Source organism: Equus przewalskii, chromosome X, assembly GCF_037783145.1.
Source record: "Equus przewalskii isolate Varuska chromosome X, EquPr2, whole genome shotgun sequence".
Taxonomy (NCBI): Eukaryota; Metazoa; Chordata; class Mammalia; order Perissodactyla; family Equidae; genus Equus; species Equus przewalskii.
In genome coordinates, this window is record NC_091863.1 from 123,948,126 (window position 1) to 123,966,933 (window position 18,808).

Consider the following 18,808-nt stretch of genomic DNA (forward strand, 5'->3'; position numbering starts at 1 on the left):
TCGTATAGGGGGTAGTTAAATGATTTACATCATATCTGCTGCAAGGAATACTATGCAACACTTAAAATTATATAAACATATATTTACTAACATAGAAAGATGTCCATGATATGTCATATAGTGAAGAAACAAAGCAGGCTACAAAACAGCATGCATACTATGATATTTTGGTAAAAGAAAAAGTACTTGAATGACTTTCTGTGACAGTGGGTGCATCAGCATTTCTTAAAGAGTGTAGGATACTCCATAAAAAAATCCCATGTTCTAATTTGTTTGGGAAATATTGCATTTTATGGCCTCTCATGGAGATTCAAATTAGCCTGTCAAAGGCTCTTAAAAGTCCTGGAGCAAAGAAACATGTTTAAATGTGTTTAATCCAGCATCTCTCAAACTTAATTGACCACAGAGCCCTATTATCTCATAACATTTTTTTTAAAACAGAACTATTGTTTCACAGAACAGATTTTGGGAAACTGGTAGTAGAAGCATAGGAAAAAAGTTTGAAAAGAGATACACCAAGATGCTAACAATGCTTATTTCTGGGTGCCAGGATTATGGATACTTTTTCTTCTTGCTGTATTTTAAGAAAGTTTTGTTGCTTTAAGTATGTATTATTTTTGTATTCAAAACAGTAATAAGACTATTCCCATTTTTAAATTGTATGTTTTAAATAAAGGCAAAGATAGTTTAAGATGGAAGACAATTTAATTTGAACTGACAGATACTTCCTCATTGTAAGCAAATAGCACACTCTCCACTCTCTTGGAATCCAAACATCACGCTTGCCCAATTGAGTCTTCAATGGAATGTTTCACCTACAAAAATACTGGGAAAGGAAGAGAAAATGAGGAATGCTGAACCAAGTTTAAATTCCTATACACTTTCTTGGTCTGCACAGAGTCACTTGCTAGTTATATCACCTCTTCCAAGATAGATAGGATTTTAGACAGCTTCTTCTCTTAATATTAACTAAATGATTTCATACAGACAAAATGCTTTGATGACTTGGGAAAATAAGAGTAAGAATATGTTTCTAGTGCAATTGGGATTAGAGGTAGAGGTAGAAGTATGGTCAAATGGGTTTTTTTCTTTTGTTTTCAAAGTATCTTTTAAAAAACATATTCATCAAATAAAACTCTTTGTTGTGGAAGGATTGGGAAGTGTAGATAGACAAAAATAAACGTGGAAATAATAACAACAACAATAGTAACAATAATGAAAACCACCAATTCACTACCACAAGGAGGTAACCAATGTCTAATACTTTGGGTAGGTCCTTAAAGGCTTTTGCCCTGTACCTAGTTATTTTTGCTTTTTTTTTACATTCTGCTTTTTTTTAATATATATTTTTAATTGAGTTCATAATAGTTTACAACATTGTGAAATCATATGGTGTTTGTCTTTGTCTGGCTTATGTCGTTTAACATCCTACCCTCCTGGTCCATCCATGTTATTGCGAATGGGATGATTTTGTCTTTTTTATGGTTGAGTAGTATTCCATTGTATATATATATATATATATATATATATATATATATATATATATATATATACTACACCTTCTTTGTCCAATCATCAGTCAGTGGTCACTTGGGTTGCTTCCACGTCTTGGCTATTGTGAATAATGCTGCAATGGACATAGGGGTGCATGGGACTTTTGGAATTGCTGACTTCAAGCTCTTTGGATAGATACCCAGTAGTGGGATGGCTGGGTCATATGGTATTTCTATTTTTAGTTTTTTGAGAAATCTTTGTACTGCTTTCCATAGTGGCTGCACCTGTTTGCATTCCCACCAGCAGTGTTGACGGCTCTCTCTTCTCTACAACCTCTCCAACATTTGTAATTTTTTGTCTTAGTGATTATAGCCATTTTTAATGTGTGTAGGGTGGTGACTTAGGGTAGTTTTGATTTGCATTTCTCTGATAATTAGTGATGTTGAGCATTTTTTCATGTGCCTCTTGGCCATCTGTATATCTTCTTTGGAGAAATGTCTGTTCATATCCTCTACCCATTTTTTAAGTGGGTTGTTTTTTGTTGTTGAGTGAGTTCTTTATATATAATGGGGATTAACCCCTTGTTGGATATATGATTTGCAATTATTTTCTCCCAATTGGTGGGTTGTCTTTTTGTTTAGATCCTGGTTTCCTTTGTCTTGCAGAAGCTCCTTAGTCTGGTGAATTCCCACTTGTTTATTTTTTATTTTATTTCTCTTGTCTAAGAAGACATGGTATTCAATAAGATCCTTTTGAGATCAATGTCTAAGACTGTACTGCCTATATTACCTTCCAGAAGTTTTATGGTTTCAGGTCTTACCTTCAAGTCTTTGACCCATTTTGAGTTAATTTTTGTGTGTGGCATAAGATACTGATCTACTTTCATTCTCTTGCATGTGGCTGCCCAGTTTTCCCAACACCACTTATTGAAGAGACTATCTTTTCTCCATTGTATGTTATTAGCCCCTTTGTTGTGTGGATGTCCTCTTTTGGAATATGTATGTCCTTTTCGTTTTATCTCTAGGGGGAGAGTTTACTGGGAGAGCTCACTCCACCATGATGCTCCCTGTACCTATAGTTCTTAATAACAAATTGGATTAAATGGTATATCCTCTGTTATAATCTGCTTTTCTCCACTCAACTATATTTCATGAATATGATTCCATGTAATTGTCCTTCTACAACAACATTTTGGTGACTATATAATACTCATTGTATGAATGTTCAATGTTTTCTTTAACCAGCCAATGGATATTTAAGTTGTTTCTATTTTTTCGCTATTATGAACCATACTAAGAAGTCCTTATGCTACATGTGTCTTTGCATACTTGTTAGCACAAATTGGTCCCACTGATTGCCACTGACAAATAAAAATGGCAAGCAATAGGATATATTGGAGTATATGAAGAAGACATTTGGTATAAACCTAATTCGGCCTGACTTTGTTTTTCCAAAAGGGCCTGACTGTGGCTGTTGAGCACGCATTGTATATCTGCTTTAAAACATTTCCTATGGCAAGAACAAAGGCCCTTGAGATAAAGGTGCAACTTCCCCCCACATTGGCATTTCCTTAAGGACAAGCATCTTTCCTTAGGCTAGGAACCAATTGCTGCACTCACCTTTGACCACCCAGCTCACCTGTGACCACCTGGTTCGAGACAACAGACTGCCACCCTGCTGTGTTCACCGAGACAGCAGACCTACCTGCTGTTTCCATCAATCGCTGTGCCGACAGAGCAGTCTCGCGACTATTGTAAAAGGGACATTTCAATCCTATGTGAAACACCCTCTCTGGGGGTATATAACCACTCTGTGCACCCCACTTCTTTGGTGCCCTTTCTTCCTTCGGGAAGAAAGGCCCTGGGTTATAATCCTCAGATTTAAACTCAGAATAAACTCACCCAAATTTTCATTTATAGATTGGTTATGGATTATTTTCGTCGACACCACTGTAGTACTGAGAAATTGACGAGGCTTCCATGTTGACTTCCTCATGTAATGGATGAGCTGCAGCTAGTGGTGCATAGATGAATACAGAGGATGAGTAAAGAGGCCCAGAGAGACTGCCATCCTTACTGTGAAATGTACTAATAAAAGTCACCAAATATCACTGAGGGTCTACTATGTGCCCAGTGCCAAGTGCCAATTTTTTCTGGGACTCAACGTGCCCTTTATGACTATAGACTTGAGTCTTCCTTTATTTCTGCAACATTTAAAAAGTTATACCTTGAAGCATTTTTCCTGTTGTATTATTTTGGTTCTCTTCTACGAAGAAATTAATTATGTGCCTCCTGCATCTATCATTTTTTTCTCTAATCTTACTGTCACTCAAGTCTCTGCTTATTTCTACTTCATAGTGTTGGCTTTTTTGACCCTGTTCTTCATATCTCCTTTTATATTTTTTCATCAGTGTCTTCTTTTGTTTTGCTCTCTCTTGCCTGCCCTCTTGCTCTTTTTGTCCTCACTGCGGTTTCTTTCTTTCACTAGCCAGCTTGCTTGTTCCCAACAGGGACTTATTGGTTTCTCTCCTCAGGTTGAGCCTTCTACTTCAAAGAAGTAAGTATTTCTCTTGGCATATTGCCTGCTTTATATTCACAGAAGTCCCTCTGAAGGTGCGTGTTTAACCAATACTTCAGATGTTTCTGATGCAGCTAGCCTGCTGGCCATAGTTTGAGTAACAATTACTTAAAAGACATAGAATCAGATATATCTTGACTTGAGTCCTGGCTTCTTTAGTTGGGAAATGCAGTATTCCTCTGTGCTTTGGAAGAAGGAACAGGATTGGTGAACATATAACCAGTCTCTGTCACAGTCTGTATTACTGACCGCCTGCTCTTTGTTTCACTCTTCCTTCTGTACACGAATACAGCCACCCTGCACTGTACATGGTAATATGCCACCCAAATCCTCCCCTTAAGAATTGCCTTGTTTCTCTAGCTGCTGAGAGGGCTGTCAATACACAGCCTCTAACTGTTAGCTCTTTCAGAGTTTGCCTCAGCTGCCAAGAGCTGCCTGTACTTCCTAGGGCAGCCCACATCCAATAACCAATTAAGGTGTGGTTATAAAGGTCCAGCCATTCCAGCCTAATGTGGGACATCTCTGATGGGGTCAACTAAGGCTTTGTTGAGCTTACAAGGCAGTTGAACTTCTTCCTACCTCCTCCTCCCCTCCACAGGCGTTGATCTCTGATAATACCCTGCACACCAAACTCCTGTCTCTCTGCTTCCAAAACATTTGACTTGTGGCACAACTTTTCCCCAAGACTAAAATCCCAACCATCACTGTGTCCAGCTCAAAGTCCAGAGTATCTGGGTGATGCTTGGTTCTCTTAAGTCTGGGTATGGTTTTTCTTGGTTAAGTGACCTATGAACTAAAACAAGTTCTCTGCCCCTAATCTCCACACTTCACATACAATGCTTGAGCAGGAAGAAGATAATCACCATAAACACTCCCATTTGGAAAGAGGAAGAATGAGAGGCACATAGCAGTTACTGCTCTGTAGTAATCCTGGAATCCTGCTGGGCAGACATTGATAAAGCCCAGACCTTGCTTTATAGGTTTATAGGAGGAGCTCCCTGGCCCATTGTCCAGCCTCTGAGAGGCTCTTCCTGTCCATTATTTTCTATGGCTGCATCTGCAGCAAGTGTTGGGCAGCATGCTCTCCTAGGGGCCTTCAAAGCCTGTGTCCTTCTCAGGGATGATTAGAGGTCTAAATACTGTTTTAAGGCCCAAACAATGGATACCTCATTTAGTTCTAGCTTGTGGCTTCTTTGGCAATAAGCTTCTCTCAAAACTTAGCTGACTTCTAGTTGGCTCTAATTAATTCCATATGCCAATATGTGTACATCCAAGATTGTTTCCTTGACACGGTTCTTGATCCTGTGATCATTTTGAGGTTATGAGGAGCCATAGGTGAGGATGTCACACCCTTAATCTGATCTTTGCCCTCAGCCACTTTATTAGATTGTGAAGTTTGAACAGTCCTTTGCTACACAAAGCCTTTTTAAATTCTAGCACACACTTATATAGGTTCCCCAACTTGGACTCTGTCTCTCACCATAGCGCTGATCCAACAGTTTGTAATTATTCAATTATCTTATTTCTTTGTCTCTCTAGCAACTAGGACAGAGACAGGCAAGTAGCCATCTCTTGGTAAATACTGGTTGAATTACTGAAATGTAGGCTTTTCCAGCTATGCTTAACTATTTTGTTAACTATTTCAGGAATCTCTTTGGCTTTATATGGTTTATGTAGCTAAATATTTTGGTAAATTTTCAGGAAATTGAAAACAGTTCACTATATATTTTCCATGTAAAGTTCCTAAACCAAAGGGAAGGATAATTAGGAGTTAATGAAATTAGAAAAAAATGATCAGTGGCAAAAACTAGTTATTAAATGTCACCTATAAGTCATTGGTAATGGACAGAGCAGGTTGGAGAAAAAAAGAGAAAGTAGAGGAGACTTTTATTTTTTTACTTTTATATTGTTATTATTTATTTATTTATTTTTAAACTTTGGAAGATAGTTAGTAGTGAAAGAACTGTATAGTCAGGATCTTATCTAAGGTTAGAAGTATGACTTCAAGTGCTGTCTTTCTTTTATTTTTTCTTTTATTTTTTTATTGCAGTAACATTGGATTATAACATTATATAGCTTTCAGATGTACATTGTAATATATTTCTAATTCTGTGTAGATTACATCATGTTCACCACCCGAAAACTAATTATAGTCCATCATTACACATGTGAGCCTAATCACCCCTTTGCCCTCCCCCACCTTCCCCTATGGTAACCACCAATCCAATCTCTGTTGCTATGTATTTGTTGTTGTTTTTATCTTCTACTTATGAGTGAGATTATATGATATTTGAATTTCTCCCTCTGACATTTCACTTAGCATAATACCCTCAAGGTCCATCCATGTTGTCACAAATGGCCAGATTTCATCAATTCTTAGGGCTGAGTAGTATTCCATTGTGTATATATACCACATCTTCTTTATCCATTCATCCCTTGATGGGCATCTAAGTTGCTTCCAAGTCCTAGCTATTGTGAATAATGCTGCAATGAACACAGGGGTGCATGTATCTTTATGCATTTATGTTTTCAAATTCTTTGGATAAATACCCAACAGTGAATAGCTGGATCATATGGTAGATCTATTGCTAACTTTCTGAGGATACTCCGTACTGCTTTCCATAGTGGCTGCACCAGTTTGCATTCCCACCAGCAGTGTATGAGGGTTCCCTTCTCTCCACATCCTCTCCAACACTTGTTGTTTCCTGTGTTGTTAATTATAGCCATTCTGACTGGAGGGAGGTGATATCTCATTGTAGTTTTGATTTGCATTTCCCTAATAGTAAATGATGTTGAGCATCTTTTCATATGCCTGTCGGCCATCCGTATATCTTCTTTGGAGGATCTCTGTTCAGATCTTCTGCCCATTTTTTAATTGGATTGTTGGTTTTTTTGTTGTTGAGATGTACGAGTTCTTTGTATATTTTGGATATTAACCCCTTATCTGATATATGGTTTGCAAGTATCTTCTCCCAATTGTTAGGTTGTCTTTTCGTTTTGTTGATGATTTCCTTTGCTGAGCAGAAGATTTTTAGTTTGATGTAGTCCCATTTGTTCATTTTTTCTTTTGTTTCCCTTGCCCAGTCAGACATGGTACTTGAAAACGTGCTGCTAAGACTGATGTCAAAGAGCGTACTGCCTATGTTTTCTTCTAGAGTTTTCATGGTTTTGGGTCTTACATTCAAGTGTTTAATCCATTTTGAGTTGATTTTTGTGCATGGTGTAAGGTAATGGTCTAATTTCATTCTTTTGCATGCGGCTGTCCAGTTTTCCCAACACCATTTATTGAAGAACCTCTCCTTTCTCCATTGTTTGTTCTTGGCTCCCTTGTCGAATATTAGCTGTCCATAAATGTGTGGGTTTGTGTCTGGGCTCTCTATTCTGTTGCATTGATCTGTGTGTCTGTTTTTGTGCCAGTAACGTGCTGTTTTGGTTACTATAGCTCTGGAGTATGTTTTGAAATCAGGGAGTATGATACCTTCAGCTTTGGTCTTTTTTCTCAGGAATCCTTTGGCTAGTCAGGGTCTTTTGTTGTTTCATATAAATTTTAGGATTCTTTGTTCTATTTCTGTGAAAAAGGTTGTTGGAACTTTGATAGGGATTGCATTGAATCTATAGATTGCTGTAGGAAGTATGGACATTTTAGCTCTGTTAATTCTTCCAATCCAAGAGCACGGAATAGCTTTCCATTTCTTTGTGTCTTCTTTGATTTCTTTCAACAATGTTTTATAGTTTTCAGTGTACAGATCTTTCACCTCTTTGGTTAAGTTTATTCCTAGGTCTTTTATTCTTTTTGTTGTGATTGTAAATGGGATTGTATTCTTAATTTCTCTTTCTGCTACTTCTTGTTAGTGTATAGAAACGCAACTGATTTTTGTATGTTTATTTTGTATCCTGTGACTTGACTGTATTCATTTATTATTTCTAAAAGTTTTTTTTTAAAGATTTTATTTTTTTTCCTTTTTCTCCTCAAAGCCCCCTGGTACATAGTTGTATATTCTTCGTTGTGGGTCCTTCTAGTTGTGGGACGCTGCCTCAGCGTGGTTTGATGAGCAGTGCCATGTCCGCGCCCAGGATTCGAACCAACGAAACACTGGGCCAGCAGCAGTGGAGCACGTGAAGTTAACTACTCGGCCATGGGGCCAACCCCTCTAAAAGTTTTTCTTAGCAGATTCTTTAGAGTTTTCTATATATAAAATCATCGCCTCTGCAAAGAGTGAGAGTTTCACTTCTTCTTTTCCAATATGGATCCCTTTTATTTCTTTTTCTTGCCTGATTTCTCTGGCTAGGACTTCCAATACTATGTTAAATAAGAGTGGTGATAGTGGGCATCCTTGTCTGGTTCCTGTTCTTAGAGGGATAGCTTTCAGTTTTTTTCCATTGAGTATGATGTTAGCTGTGGGTTTGTCATATATGGCCTTTATTATTTTGAGGTTTTTCCTTCTATACCCATTTTATTTAGAGTTTTTATCATAAATGGATACTGTATCTTAAACGCTTTCTCTGCATCTACTGAGATGATCATGTGATTTTTATTCTTCATTTTGTTAATGTGGTGTATCATGTTGATCGTTTTGCAGATGTTGAACCATCCCTGCATCCCTGGAATGAATCTCACTTGATCATGGTGTATGATCTTTTTAATGTATTGTTGTATTTGATTTGCTAGTATTTTGTTGAGGATTTTTGCATCGATGTTCATCAGTGATATTGGCCTGTAATTATCTTTTGTTGTGTTGTCCTTGTCTGGTTTTGGTATCATGATAATGTTGGCTTCATAGAATGAGTTAGGAAGCCTCCCCTCCTCTTCAATTTTTGGGAAGAGTTTGAGAAGGATGAGTATTATGTCTTCTTTGAATGTTTGGTAGAATTCACCAGGGAAGTCGTCTGGTCATGGACTTTTATTTTTGGGGAGGTTTCGATTGCTGTTTTGATCTCCTTACTGGTGATTGGTCTATTCAAATTCTCTACTTCTTCTTGGTCCAGTTTTGCAAGGTTGTGTGTTTCTAAGAATTTATCCATTTCTTCTAGATTATCCAATTTGTTGGTGTATAGCTTTTTGTAGTATTCTCTTATCATCTTTTGTATTTCTGAGGTGTCCATTGTAATTTCTCCTCTTTCATTTCTGATCTTATTTATCTGAGCCTTCTCTCTTTTTTCTTGGTGACTCTAGCTAAAGGTTTGTCAATTTTGTTTATCTTTTCAAAGAACCAGCTCTTGGTTTCATTAATTTTTTTCTATTGCTTTTTAAGTTTCTATTTCATTGATTTCTGCTCTGATTTTTATTATTTCCTTCCTTCTGCTGATTTTGGGCTTTGTTTGTTCTTCTTTTTCCAGTACCTTTAGATGAGCTGTTAGATCGTTTATTTGAGATTTTTCTTCTTTGTTGTGGTAGGCCTGAATTGCTATAAACATCCCTCTTAGAACCACTTTTGCTGTATCCCATAGATTTTGACATATCATATTTTCATTTTCATTTGTCTCCAGGAATTTTTTGATTTCTCCTTTGATTTCTTCATTGACCCAATCTTTGTTCAGTAGCATTTTGTTTAATCTCCACATTTTTGTGGCTTTTCTGATTTTCTTCCTGTAGTTGATTTCTAGTTTCATAACTTTGTGGTCAGAAAAGATGCATGGTGTTATTTTGATCTTATTAAGTTTATTGAGACTTGTTTTGTGGCCTAATATGTGATCAATCTTGGAGAATGTTCCATGTGCATTTGAAAAGAATGTGTATTCTGTGGTTTTTGGATGGGATGTTCTATATATATCCACTAAGTCCATCTGGTAAAATGTGTCATTTAAGGCCAGTGTTTCCTTATTGATCTTCTGTTTGGATGATCTATCCATTGGTGTAAGTGGAGTGTTAAAGTCCCCCACTATTATTGTGTTACTGTCTATTTCTCCTTTTATGTATGTTAATAATTGCTTTATATATTTAGGTGCTCCTATGTTGGGTACATAGATATTTACAAGTGTTATATCTTCCTGTTGGATTGTTCCCTTTATCATTACGTAGTGCCCTTCTTTGTCTCTTGTTACAGTTTATGTTTTAAAGTCTAGTTTGTCTGATATAAGTATTGCTACCCCCACTTTGTTTTCTTTGCAATTTGCATGGAATATCTTTTTCCATCATTTCAATTTCAGTTTGTGAGCGTCTTTAGGTCTGAAGTCTGTCTCTTGTATGCAGCATATATATGGGTCTTGTTTTTTTATCCAATTGGCCACCCTATGCCTTTTGATTGGAGCATTTAGTCCATTGACATTTAAAGTAGCTATTGATAAATATGTATTTATTGCCACTTTGTTACCTTTTTTTCTGGGTGTTTTACTAGCTCTTCTCTGTTCCTTTCTTTTTCTCTTGCTCTCTTCCCTTGTGGTTTGATGACTTTCTTTAATAATATGTTTGATTTCTTTTATCTTACTTATTTGCTTGTTTATTATAGGTTTCTGATTTGTGATTACCATGAGGATCCTACATAATATTCTATGTATATAACAGTCTATATTGAGTTGATAGACTCTTTAGCTTGACCTCTTTCTAAAGGCTCTACTTTTTCACTCCTCTCCTCCCACATTTTATGTTTTTGAAATCATATCTAATCTCTTATTTTGTGTCTATCCATTACCCTCTTATCATTGCAATAGGTAATTTTAGTATTTTTGTCTTTTAAACTTCATATTATCTTCACAGGTGGTTGATCTACTACCTTTACTATATTTTTACCTTTACCAGTGATTTTATTGCCTGTTTTTTTGATAATTTTTTTATCCCTATTTTTATCCCTATTTGTGGTCATTGTTTTCCCACTTAAATAAGTCCCTTGAGCGTTTCTTGTAGAACTGGTTTCTTGGTGATAAACTCCTTTAATTTTTGCTTGTCTGGGAAGCTCTTTATCTCTCCTTCCAACCTGAATGACAACCTTGATGGATAGAGTATTCTTGGCTGTAGGCTTTTTCCTTCTAGCGCTTTAAATATGTCATGCCATTCTCTTCTTGCCTGTAGGGTTTCAGCTGAGAAATCCGCTGATAGCCTTATGGGCTTTCCTTGTATGCCATTTGTTGCCTTTCTCTTGACGCTTTTAGGATTCTGTCTTTAATTTTGGAGATTTTAATTATAATGTGTCTTGGTGTGGGCCTCTTTGGGCTTATCTTGTTTGGAGCTCTCTGTGTTTCCTGTACTTGGATGTCTGTTTCCTTCCTTAGATTAGGAAAATTTTCAGCTATTATTTCTTCAAATAAATTTTCTGCTCCTTTGTCTCTCTCTTCTCCTTCTGGGACAACTATAATACGAATGTTAGTGTGCTTGATATTGTCCCAGAGTTCCCTTAGACTGTTCTCATTCTTTTTTTTGTTCAGCTTGTGTGATTTCCTCTAGTCTTTCATCTAGCTCGCTGATCCATTCTTCTGTATCATCTACTCTGCTACTGAGTTCCTCTAGTGAATTTTTCATTTCCAGTATTGTATTCTTCATTTCTGACTGGTTCTTTTTTATATTTTCCAGTTCTTTGCTGATGAGCTCACTGTGTTCATCCAGTCTTCTCCCAATATCTGTGAGCATCCTTATGAGTTTTTGTTTGAACTGTTTGTCAGGTAGGTTGCTTATTTCTGTTTTATTTAGTCCTTTTTCTGGGGTTTTGTCCTGTTCCCTTGCTTGGAATGTATTCCTTTGTCTCCTCATTATGCCTCTTTCTCTGTGCTTATTTCTTTGTATTAGGTGAGTGGGCTCTGTCTCCTGATCTTAGAGAAGTGGCCTTATGTAAGAGATGCCTTTTGAGGCCCAGCATTGTGCTTCCCTCTTGTCACCAGTCCAAATGATCCAGGAGTGACCCCTTTGTGGGCTACTTGTGTCCTTCTGCTGTGGCAGCGTTGCTCTTAATGCAGGTACCCAGGGAGTCTAGTCTTTCCCTCCCTGGCCAGCTGTTTGTAAATCTGGTTTGGGGAGCCTCAGCACCATTGGCTACAAAGTCTAACAGCACACTCCTGTTGCAGTTTTTCTGTTAATTGGGTAGGTACTCAGTGTAGCTGGTTGCTAGGCTCAGGGGCTTACAGTTGCTATAGGCCTCAGGCCTATGAGGCTGTTGTCAGTTCTCTTAGGAGTGCAGCTGAATGGGGCTGGCCCTAGGCATGGGAGCACTCAATTGTTTCAGGCTTTGGAACTTGTGGCTGATCCTTTTTATAGCTATTTGTGAAGCACAGGTCTTCTGCCACTGATAAGCCTCACCCCCCACAGGACCACACACACTGTCAACACAGTCCTGGTCCGTGCACACTTCCCAACCCCCTAGAGCCTACCCCAACACCCCACTGCAGAGGCCCCCACCTCCCCACCAATGCACCCCACAGTCCACCTGGTAGAGGAGACTTTTTAAAAGGGACTTGCATGGCCTTTCGGAGTTTTGTCCCCAGAATTACCTTTCTTAAAACTCTCCCTTATGGGCTGGCCCAGTGGCTCAGTGGTTAAGTGCACACATTCTGGTTCAGCAGCCCGGGGTTCACCAGTTTGGATCCCGAGTGCGGACATGGCACCACTTGGCACACCATGCTGTAGTAGGCGTCCCATATATAAAGTAGAGGAAGACGGGCATGGATGTTAGCTCAGGGCCAGTCTTCCTCAGCAAAAAAAGAGAAAGATTGGCAGCAGATGTTAGCTCAGGGCTAGTCTTCCTCAAAAAAAAAAGAAACTTTCCCTTAATTACAGATGTGCAGGCTGGTAGGGAACCTGATTGTTCCTGTCTCTCCCTCAGGTTCCCTCTATCCTCCCCTCTCCTCATGCCACACAGCAGCTTACGTGAGGCAGCAGAGGGTCCCCATCAGTGCTGTGATGACAAGCAAAGCAAAAATGGCTGCTGGAGGTACGGAGCTCTTGATGAGATCCCCCAAGTACTCCCTGAAGTTGCTCAGCCAGGATCTGTGATTTTCTGCAGAAAGAGCATAGATGTTCATTGAGGAGAGGTCAAGTAAATGATGAGGCTGGAATTTGAACCTTGGTTCAAGTTCAAATAGTTGTCTCAAATATCATGCTCTTATAGTTGTCCAGAGCCCATATTCTTGACTACTTTGCTGTGCTGCCTCTAAGGCATTCAAGGGGTAAACGTACACTCACAAAAGGTATCCTTAGGTGGTTATCATCTTTGCCTCCTCACAAATCAATAGGAAAAATCATCTCTGCCCCAGACATCTTAAGGGTTGTTTTGAGGTCTTCTTGAGTAAATGGGGTACTTTGTGAAAGAGGAGCATGAACTGATAACTAATATATGGTTGCCTAGAGTATGTTTGGGAGTTCTGCAAGAGGCTGAGGGCAGTGAGTGCCTCAGGAAGAGAAAAAAGAGGGCTATCAGCTGCAGGAACATCCAGAGGAGGAAGGGGCCAGGGAAACTGGCAGAAGGAACTTTAGAGGGAGTCTGCTGATCAAGGTAAGGCTCAAGATACTGGGTCTTTTCTTTAGGAAGTTGGAGAGGAAGAAGAGGGGAATGTGATTTAATCCCAAGGAAAGAGGTAGGGGAAAAAGAGTGTCTGTGGTGTGGAGTCAAGAGGGTTCACCACTCACCAGGCAGACACTTTCCGTAGCTGGAGCTCCGGAAAGGATCTGAGCAGCATGGCTATGCATGTTGGAAGCTGGGCTTTGGGAGCACCTAAGCCACAGATCAATGGGTCATCAGGTTTAGCTTAAAGTTCATTTCCTTTGTCGGCTTCCCTGATCCCTCCCCCAACTTTATTTATCCCTTTATTTTTTCATTCATTTTATTTTACTTTATTTGTGACAACTTTATCCTTTTTTCCTCAGGGAGCATGTGTCATATTCCATGGAGGGTTGGCATCTGTGGCTTTGGCTGCACATTTCTGAACTCCTAATCCATGTCATTCAGCAAAGGGTTTGGTGCACACAGTAAGTGAGTTAGCTCTTGTTGAACTAAATTGAACCAAACCAGAATAGTTTGCTTTCTTGTGAACATTATTTTTAAATATAAAATCAATTTTTCTGAACTGAGACACGAATCTTATGTCTTACAAAGCTACGAACATTCATCCTAACAGCAAACACACCCATTGAGCGTAGTTTTGATCCTGCTTTGCCTTCTACTCCAAAGGCAGATAAAGGCGATGTTGAGGAACCTACAGTCTCCAGGAGGCAAGCCAGAGAGCACAGCAGAAATCCAATGCTCAGCAGATTCTGGGGAGAGTCCATGGAGTCTCCTGAGGGCCACTTAGCTGTTCTCCTAGCTCACTCGGCCAAGGGGAGATGGCTTTTTCCTTGGCTCTTTCCAAGGTAGCTTTGTCTGAAAAGTTAGAAAATGGTGGTTTAGTTTTTATTGCAAAAAGCTTCCCACCTGTCATGAACACAAGAATAATTCACTAGCTGACACTTGAATTCTGAATACAGTCAGTTTCCAAAGCAAAATTTATTCCCCTCTAAAAAAAAACAAAACAACACAAAACAAAAATTTACTGGAATCTATCAGGTCAGACACCTGACATTCCCTCCTAAACTAGATGCCCCTTCAGGCTTCCCTAATTCAATTAGTGGAAACAACAGTTGTTCAGTCTCTTCTCCACTGAGGAGCCAGAGATCCTGCTTTGTTGAAGCATAACGGAAATCCGATGAGTAGATTCTGGGAAGACTTTTTGCTGTTTTGATAAAAAAGATATAGCTACCATTTTTCCTTTGTGCTGCCTCAAACATTGTTTAACAGTTACCTGAAGTCGGAGAAGCCATCTTGTAACCATGAGGTAATGTACATGAGGAGAAGGCCAAGAAAATTACATCTCTTCTGGCTCTGACAATTTCAAGCCACTAAACCAACACCTCTATCTGCCCACCTCTGGACTGCTTGGTGTGAGGAAAATAAATCCCTATTTGAGCCATTATAATTTGGGCTTTCTATTACTTAAGACATTTATAACTGATACTCTCATTCACTATTTGATAGGTCTTAAAGAGACCTGTGTCAGGTTGGAAGCCACTTACCTGAAAATTGGCTTAGCAGCCAGGGATCCAAAGAAGCCAGTGAATGAGGCCTCAGAGTGCAGTAGTCTTCAGAAGAAACTGGCCAGAGTCTTCCTCTCAGGCCTCTGAAGTTCCAAATAGAATTCTATCACTCCTTGTGATATCATGTAGTGCATTTGACCCTCCCCCAGTCTCTCTCTATTTGACAGCTAAGCATACAGACATCTTTTTCTGTCCATGCATAAATATCTGTGTTGATACTGAAACCTATCCTCTCAGTAGCTGTATCCTCTTAAGCTTGAAGAATTCTAAGATATCTTATTTGCCATTCAGTATCTATTACACCTTATAATAGTGTATATATGTGACTATAACAGATGATAAAGGTGGCATTTCATATCAGTGGGGAAAAAAGATATGGTTTAATATGACGATTGACTCTTTATTTGGATGCACTGAAGTGAGAGCCCTACACACAAAAATAAATTCTAGATGGATCAAGGACTAAACAAAAATAAAACCATACACAGGGGCCGGCCCCATGGCCAAGTGGTTAAGTTTCCGTGCTCCACTTCGGCGGCCCAGGGTTTTGCTGGTTCAGATCGTGGGCGCGGACATGGCACCGCTCATCAGGCCACGGTGAGGTGGCGTCCCACATGCCACAACTAGAAGGACTCACAACTAAAAAATATACAACTATATACTGGGGGGATTTGGGGGAGAAAAAGCAGGGAAAAAAAAGATTGGCAACAGTTGTTAGCTCAGGTGCCAATCTTTAAAAATATATATATATATACACATATTGGATTAAAATATGGGTGGATATTTTTATAATCTTAGTGTTGAAAAAGCTACTCTAAGCATGTCATGAAACCCAAAAGCCACAAATAAAAATACTGATAAATTTGTTGCATAAAAATATAAAGCTTTCATACAACAAAATATTGTAAAGAAAGATAAAAGATTAATGAAAAATTAATACATTTTATAACATATATGACAGATAAGATTCTTAACATGCAAAGAACTCTTACAAATTAATTTGTATAAGAAAGATGATCACTTCCGTAGAAAAATTGGCATAAATGATATATCAGTCAGGGTTCTATCAGAAAAGCAATGGATTAAATAAATTGTGGTCTATACTATATAATGAAATACTTTACCACAATTCAGATGAGCCACTAGGAAATATCTACAGTAAGAGTTGCTTCCAGTTTGAAGCTATTCTGGACAGTGCTACCCTATCTCTTGGTTCACATGGAAATTCTACTCCTAGGTCATCACCCAACAGAATTGCCAGAGGCTATCTGTATGTTCAACTTCAGTAGATAATGCCAGATTGTTTTCCAAAATAAATATACCACGAACAGCATAAGAGAATTCCATTTGCTACACATCCCTTTATCAATTTTACATAACACAAATATTTTCTCCCACTCTATGGATGAACAGAAGATCTGAATCTAAATGTAGTCAAATTTATCAATCTTTTCCTTCATGGTTAGTGGTTTTGGGGTCCTGTTTAAGAAACCTGTGCATAACCCAAAGCTGTTATCTCCTGGAGTTTTTATTGTTTGCTGTTCATAGAGCTTTATTTAATCTGGAATTGATTTTTTTTTTTTTGTATAGTTTGAGGAAGGGGTCAAATTTCACTTTTTCATATGGATTTCTTATTGACCCAGTACCACTGCTCTGGAGAGCTATTTTGTCATAAATCAGGTGTGCATATATGTATGGGTCTGCTTCTGGACTCTAATATGTTCCACTGGTCTATTGGTCTATCCTTGTGAGAATACCACATTGTCTTAATTGCTGTAGCCTTAAATCTTACTGTCTTGTATCAGGAATATTTTGGCTATTCTTGGCCTTTTACATTTCCACATGCTTGAATTACACCAGGAAAAAATCTTGGAATTTACACTGAGATTGTGTTGAATCTGTAGATCAGTTTGAGGAGAATTGACATCTTTATAATATTGAATCTTCTAATCCTTGAATATAGTATATCCTTCTAATTATCTAGGTCTCCCAAGAATATTTTATAGTTTTCTAATTAGAGTTCTTGGAAATCTTTCATACAATTCATTTCTAGGTACTAGGTATTTTTGACGCTATTGTAAATGTTACCTTTTAAAATTTTTATTTTCTAACTTTGTTGCTAGTACATAGACATAATTTTCATATTGAACTTCTGTCAAGAAGCCTTGCTACGTTGATTTATTAATTTGAACAACTTATCTGTAGATTATTTTGGGTTTTCAATGTGCACAACTATTTCAGTCTGGGAATAATAATGATTTTATTTCTTGTTTAAAATTCTTATGTTGAATTAGAAGACTTAATATCGTTAAGATGGCAATACTCCCCAAAGCAATCTACAAATCCAATGCAATCCCTATCAAAATCCCAATGGCCTTTTTTTTTTTTTTGAAGAAATGGACAACCTCATCTTAAAATTCACCTGGAATTGCAAGAGATCCTAAATAGCCAAGGCAATCTACAAAAAAGAAACAAAGTTGGAGGACTCACACTTCCCAATTTTGAAACTTAAATACAAGGCTACAGTCATTAAAACACTGTGGTACTGGCATGAGGATGGACATATAGATCAATAGAATAGGACTGAGAATCCAGAACTAAACCCAAAAATTTATGGTCAATTGATTTCCAACAAGAGTAGGGGGTGCCAAGACCATTTAATGAGGAAAGAACCATCTCTTCAATAAATCATGCAAAAGAGTGAATTTGGAACTTTATCTCATATCATATACAAAAATTAATTTGAAATGGATCAAACACATAAATATAAGAGCAAAAACTATAAAACTCTTAGCAGAAAATATCAGGGTAAATTTTCACGGCATTGGATTTGGCAATAGTTTCTTAAATATAACACCAAAAGCACAAGCAACAAAAGAAAAAATAGATAAATTGGGCTTCATCAAAATTAAAATTTTTTACATCAAAGGACACTATGAGGAGATGAAAAGACAACCCATAGAATGGGAGAAAATATTTCCAAATCATATTTCTAATAGTCTAGTATCAAGAATATACAAAGAATCTTTACAACTCAACAACAAAAAGACAACCCAATTAAAAAAATGGGCAAAAGACTTGAATAGACATTTCTCCAAAGAAGATATACAAATGGCCAATAAACACATGAAAAGATGATCAATGTTATCAGCCATTAGGGAAATGCAAATCAAAACCACAGTGAGATACCACTTCACACTCACTAGGATGACCGTTAAAAAAATGGAAAATAACAATCTCCATGTTAGAGATGGAAATGTAGAGAAAGTGGAACCTCATACATTGCTGGTGGGAATCTAAAATGGTGTGGCTGCTGTGGAAAAATTTGGTGGCTCCTCAATAAGTTAATCATAAAATTACCATAATGGGGCTGGCCCCGTGGCCGAGTGGTTAAGTTCGCGCGCTCTGCTGCAGGCAGCCCAGTGTTTCATCGGTTCGAATCCTGGGCGCAGACATGGCACTGCTCATCAGACCACGCTGAGGCAGCGTCCCACATGCCACAACTAGAAGGACCCACAACGAAGAATATACAACTATGTACTGGGGGGCTTTGGGGAGAAAAAGGAAAAAAATAAAATCTTTAAAAAAAAAAAAATTACCATAAGACCCAGAAACTCAAAAGAACTGAAAACAGGTATTCAAACAAAAACTTGTACACAAATGTTTATAGCAGCACTATTTACAACAGCCAAAAGGCGGAGACAACCCAAATGTCCACCAACAAATGAATGGATAAACAAAATGCGG

At 38.1% G+C, this 18,808-nt stretch overlaps 1 protein-coding gene across 1 annotated transcript; it reads right to left on the reverse strand.

Annotated features, from left to right (window-relative positions):
• Positions 1-669: 669 nt before the first annotated feature.
• SMIM9 (small integral membrane protein 9) lies at positions 670-18,609 on the reverse strand. Its single transcript, XM_070604659.1, has 5 exons — positions 18,422-18,609; positions 15,041-15,144; positions 14,119-14,351; positions 12,863-12,992; positions 670-826 (listed from the first exon to the last, which is right to left on the reverse strand). The coding sequence occupies exons 3-5, from the start codon at positions 14,258-14,260 to the stop codon at positions 799-801; spliced, it is 300 nt and encodes a 99-aa protein (XP_070460760.1). The 5' UTR covers positions 14,261-14,351; positions 15,041-15,144; positions 18,422-18,609; the 3' UTR covers positions 670-798.
• Positions 18,610-18,808: the final 199 nt, after the last annotated feature.

Excerpts from the sequence above, each read along its gene's own strand:
- SMIM9 (XM_070604659.1), bottom strand. The coding sequence starts at position 14,260 with ATGGACTCTCCCCAGAATCTGCTGAGCATTGGATTTCTGCTGTGCTCT. Across the intron at positions 12,993-14,118 it reads ATCAAAACTACGCTCAATGG|AAAATCACAGATCCTGGCTG; the intron begins GTGTGTTTGCTG and ends CTCTTTCTGCAG. Across the intron at positions 827-12,862 it reads GGGACCCTCTGCTGCCTCAC|TATTTTTGTAGGTGAAACAT; the intron begins GTAAGCTGCTGT and ends TTCCTTTCCCAG.